Source organism: Camelina sativa, chromosome 14 (genome assembly GCF_000633955.1).
Source record: "Camelina sativa cultivar DH55 chromosome 14, Cs, whole genome shotgun sequence".
Lineage (NCBI taxonomy): Eukaryota > Viridiplantae > Streptophyta > Magnoliopsida > Brassicales > Brassicaceae > Camelina > Camelina sativa.
In genome coordinates, this window is record NC_025698.1 from 16,300,183 (window position 1) to 16,305,326 (window position 5,144).

The 5,144-nt window shown below is 34.0% G+C and overlaps 1 protein-coding gene across 1 annotated transcript in view; it reads right to left on the minus strand.

The window, feature by feature from the left end:
• The window catches only part of LOC104741690 (CTP synthase), a 5,093-nt gene continuing 1,492 nt past the window's right edge, over positions 1,544 to 5,144 (minus strand). The window contains exons 5-22 of the mRNA XM_010462595.1: positions 4,890 to 4,940; positions 4,671 to 4,788; positions 4,517 to 4,573; positions 4,331 to 4,395; positions 4,142 to 4,225; positions 3,988 to 4,038; positions 3,836 to 3,898; positions 3,692 to 3,738; positions 3,530 to 3,599; positions 3,386 to 3,448; positions 3,202 to 3,291; positions 3,082 to 3,120; positions 2,765 to 2,992; positions 2,587 to 2,672; positions 2,460 to 2,508; positions 2,293 to 2,373; positions 2,121 to 2,214; positions 1,544 to 2,037 (exon numbers count right to left, since the gene is read on the minus strand). Of these exons, the coding sequence (XP_010460897.1) occupies positions 1,850 to 2,037; positions 2,121 to 2,214; positions 2,293 to 2,373; positions 2,460 to 2,508; positions 2,587 to 2,672; positions 2,765 to 2,992; positions 3,082 to 3,120; positions 3,202 to 3,291; positions 3,386 to 3,448; positions 3,530 to 3,599; positions 3,692 to 3,738; positions 3,836 to 3,898; positions 3,988 to 4,038; positions 4,142 to 4,225; positions 4,331 to 4,395; positions 4,517 to 4,573; positions 4,671 to 4,788; positions 4,890 to 4,940 (1,524 nt within the window). The 3' untranslated portion in view covers positions 1,544 to 1,849. The remainder of the gene's footprint in view (positions 2,038 to 2,120; positions 2,215 to 2,292; positions 2,374 to 2,459; positions 2,509 to 2,586; positions 2,673 to 2,764; positions 2,993 to 3,081; positions 3,121 to 3,201; positions 3,292 to 3,385; positions 3,449 to 3,529; positions 3,600 to 3,691; positions 3,739 to 3,835; positions 3,899 to 3,987; positions 4,039 to 4,141; positions 4,226 to 4,330; positions 4,396 to 4,516; positions 4,574 to 4,670; positions 4,789 to 4,889; positions 4,941 to 5,144) is intronic.

The window sequence follows — 5,144 nt, forward strand, 5'->3', positions numbered from 1 at the left end:
AAATAGTCTTTTAATAAAATCAAAGAAAATATACAGTAAAACCTCTATAAATTAATAAGGTCGGGACCATCATATTTTATTAATTTATATAAGTTTTAATTTATCGGTAAATTAATAAAATATTAATTTATGAAGAGATTTTCATTTTCATAAGGTTGAATATTTTTGATTAAAAATAAGATATTTTGTTATAATTTATACTTTTATATTTCTTAATTTATAATTTTGGCTATCATAATATGATTGATGTCAATAGTTTACAAGATTATCAAAGTGAAAATGATAAATGTTTAAAATTTCATAGTTTAGAAGAAACTGTTGTTACTATTCTTCATGATGAAGTCAAAGAAGATATTACGGTATCTTTATAACCAATTACACGTAAAGAAGCAATTATCGCGTGTAAGACGCACCACAATTTTTGGATACAATTTGAGAAAACAACACAAAAAGTTTTTGATGGAATGAAAAAGATTATAGAAAAGCTCCAACAAGAATGCAAATTCAAGAATAGACAAACAGCAATAGAGCCATATTTCACTAAATTTTTTTAGATGTATATATATATATATATATAGTTTATATTATTATTAATTTTATGATATTGATGGACTATATTTTTACATAGGATTTCAAAAAAAAATTATCATATTATTTTATTGAATTGTGTCATTTTTTACATCGGCCCAACTTGGGACTGAAAAAATTTATTAATTTATAGCGATTATTAATTTAAAGAGTATTAATTTATAAAGATTCTACGGATGTATCTAAGAGATTGTTAGAAAGTTTTTTAAAATCTCGTTGATTTCTTCATTCATAATCTTATAAAATCTCTCAAACTTTTATAGAGGAGGATGCTGTAAGTAATGATGGGGCTTAGGGAGGAGGATGCCTGTAAGTAATACACTAAATTAGTTCAACTAGAATAAGCAAAATACGATATAGATTCACGAGGGCCAAAAAGAAAATGAGAATCTATATACAAGAAAATGTTAGTATTGATGCTGAAATTTCAAATTAATGTTTTGCAGTTTTTAATTAGTTTTTGGTTTTTAATTTTTAGTTTTGATTTCTAAGAACGTTTTTAAGTTATTTAATATAACTATTAGTTTTTGTTTGGTGTTTAAAAATTACTAAAAGAATGATAATGATTTTCAAAAAAAGTATTACTGTAAATTTGTTGGAAAAAACCTGTCCGTTTATCATAATCTTGAATGGTTTTGAGGGAAGAAAAAAAATCATAATCTTCAATGGCTGATTTTTGCAAAATAGAAAACTAAAAACTGCTCCAAAATCTGCACCCATTCAAGGCTTAAATGTAAATTTTGCTTACCGAATATTAAACAAAAAGTATTCAAATTTTAATTAAAACCCGAAAAAAAAACCATTTAATTTAATTGTTTTTGAGTGAGCTGAAACGAACCAAAAGCTTTTGTAAATGATGCTAACCAAACCTAAATACAAAGTTATGTAGTCTTGTTTAGAGTTTTTATTTATCAAATGCGTCTTTCACATTCAGACCAAATCGAGATACAAAATGTTCCAGCAATACATATGATCATCATATGAAATCCCCTTTCGATGAGAGAAAAAAAAAACAAACAAACCAGGGGAATCAACCGCCGTTTTCAGACGTTTCAAGCTAGAGTCTTTTCCAGAACATAAGTCTGTTAAAAAGAGTCTAACACAACCTGAACAAAAAAGGCTTGGATCATATGTACAGAGGAAGAAAAAAAAATCCTAACATTATGAAAAAAAGAAAAACAAACCAAAATCCGAACTAAAATCGAAAGACGAAGCAATTCTAATGGAGAGAGAAAGCGGGAGAGAACTCGGCTAATGCAAGCTATCTAGTGTAGAGGCCATTGCAGTAGCCGTTGTTATATCTTACATCCGCCAAGCCATTGGGAGATTTCTTTGAGGTTCCATTGACAAAAACGTTTTTTGGACCGTTACTACTAATCAGATGTTGATGATGAACAGCTGCTGGATTCATGACTGTGTCTAGCTCGCCACACGATGCTGCAATGAGTCCTGCAATAAGGAGAATGTGTTTTAAAGACTTGAGTTGTTTTAAAGTTTGGATCATTCAGACTGGTTAAGAAAAGGGTTCGGACCTAAAAACAGAGGAGAAGCTTTCCCGGGTCTGGATTTGAACTCAGGGTGGAATTGAGCACCGATAAAGAAAGGATGGTTCGGGAGTTCAATGATCTACAAATTTCAGTATAAGATTAGTCAATGATTTGGATTTGTACTAGAGAGACAATAGTTTAAAAGATTAAAACAGACCTCCATGCGTTTGCCAGTTTCATCTTTTGCAGCAAAAGAGAGACCAGCCTTCTCAAGGCGTTCGACCATATCAGGATTCACCTGCAAGTGTTGTGTGTATATATTAAGAAACTCACCTTTTCCATATTAACTGGTGGATATCCAAGATTTTGTATACAAATCCATACCTCATATCTATGGCGATGCCTCTCATCGACAAAGCTTTTGTTCCCGTATCTGTAAGAATCATGTTAAGTAATCTTTAGCATTCAAAATGTTGAAGTTGAACCAACCAAGTCACTCAACGGTTCTTACAGTTTTGCGGATTTGCTGTCTTTGACATTGAAGAATGATTTTCTTGATCCTAAGCGCATAGTGCCTCCCATATGAGTTCTTGAACCCTAAACCCAACAGCGAGCATGAAAATATATTAAAATCAGGTGAACCAATAAAGAAAGTACATTTCGAGTAAAGAGACAGAGAATGTAAGAACCTCAGGCATGAAAACGATGCATGGATGTTTGGTTTCAGGTTTAAATTCAGTGCTATTGGCATCGTGCAAGGAGAGAACTGATCGGGCAAACTCGATGACAGCAATCTGCATACCGAGACAAATACCAAGGAAAGGGATCTTGTTTTCACGGGCATATTTTGCAGCAAGAATCTTCCCTTCCACTCCCCTATCACCAAAACCTCCAGGGACAAGAACTCCATCTACTCCCTGAAGAAGATACCAACAGAGAATGAGCGAAAAACACAAGGCTTTTCTCGATGATTTTAAAGTTGTAAAAATTGGCAAACAGTTCAAACCTTTAGCAACTTCCAAGCAGCTTTATACGCAACTGGATTCTGCTTAAAAGAAACACCATGACTTAGCTTAAGTTTTGGTTAAAAGGTAGAGATGCATACATGTAATATCAGTTTACGAACCTCTTTCTCAGTTTCTTTCTCGAGATCACAAGCTGGAACCCAATCAACTACGAGCTTTTTGCGACAAGCCACAGAAGCATGTAAGAGAGCCTAAACAAGTTAATCCAAATGTGAGAACCGAAGCAAGGGAATCATTTAGTTTATTCAGACACTATCACATGAGAGGTGATGAGTAAGTTTCTACCTTCAAGACAGAGAGATAAGCATCGGAGAGGCCTGTATATTTCCCCACAACAGCGATTCTCACCTGTAAAAATGATGGGATGCTTTAAGAATGAGATGTTATAAGGTTACAGTTTCTAAGGAGTAATTGAGAGCTGAGACTTACTGGCACATGTAAATTGTCACATAATTCAGCTCTGGAAGTCCATTCCCCTAGAGAAGGCTCTTTAAGAATACTGTTTCATATACAATAAAAGATCAGTGCCAATCCATTTCAGTCGCAAATCAAACAAGCCACATACCAAGAAAAACAAGACAAAATACATACCTAGCAAGATTGAGCACTTTTGAGATTGCCAAGTGAGCTTTCTGCTCCTGTTCAAGCAAAAAATTGTGTATTGAGCATCGTTGTCTTGATGATTTATAATAACCGGTTCAGTGACTTACAAAAGTTTAAGTTGAGAAAAGGTACCTTTAGCAACAAAGGAATATGCCAAATGTTGGGAATATCATAGAGAGTGAAGATATACTCAAGCTGAAACAAGAACCATAAGCTCATTAAAGAGATTTCAAGTAAAGAACATAACAACAAGGGACAATAAGCAGCATCGTAAAGAATCTTACCGGGACATGGCAAAATTGAGCTAGTTTCTCTTTCACATTATCTTCAAGTGCCTTCATGAAGCAAAAAAGGTTGAGACTTTTTTATATCAGAACATAACTTTTGGATGCAACAGATTTTAAATTCAAGATGAAGAAGCAAGCAAAGAAAACGAACCTTTGTGCTCCGACAAGCTAAGATATCCGACGTCAAGCCCAAGCCTCGTAGCCCTCGGACACTATGCTGTGTTGGCTTAGTTTTCTGAAAGAAAAAAGTTACAAAGCAAATGAAGTAAATGTAGACATACATAATCAAATGATGTCACATCATGGTTGCTTCATTTCAAGAAAAGTTATATATATATACCTGTTCACCAACAACATTAAGCACAGGCACGAGGCTGACATGGACCAGACAGAAATTCCCTGGGCCTGAACTCAACCACCAACCAAAAGATTTCAGTAGTTAATTTCATCATATCCACCAAATAAATCCACTCAGCTTTTCTTTTTTCTTTTGGATTCAAATGGTATGAGGAAAAATGATGCTTACCTACACGGTAAGAGAATTGGCCAAGCGCCTCAATAAAAGGTGCAGATTCAATATCACCTGCAAACATAATAAAAAAATCTCTGTTTACACAGAAGAAGCAAAGCCAGGAATCAAAAATACAATCTTAATTTTGTAGTTTCTTTTTGTGTGTAACCTATAGTTCCCCCTAATTCAATAACGCAAACATCAGCAGGATCCTCTTCTCCATCAACAGGAATAACCGCAACTCTCTCAATCCAATCTTGAATAGCATCAGTGACATGAGGAACAACCTTAAATCATTACAACCAAAACACTTTATGAGTTACAAGATACGAACACCAGACCATGGAATGAGAAAAAAACAAGAAAAGTAAAAGTCTTATATATCTACCTGAACAGTCTTTCCCAAATAATCTCCTTTCCTCTCTTTAGCAATAACATGCTGTGTGACACAGACAGAGAAGTGTAAAAGAAGATTAAGTCGCGACCTAACAACATCAATCAACCTAACAAATTAGTTGAGATCTAGATCTTACTTACCTGGTAAATTTTCCCAGTAGTGATGTTATTGTCTCTGGTTAATTTAATATCTAAAAACCTCTCGTAGTTTCCAAGATCAAGATCCACCTTTTCCCAAGAATCACAT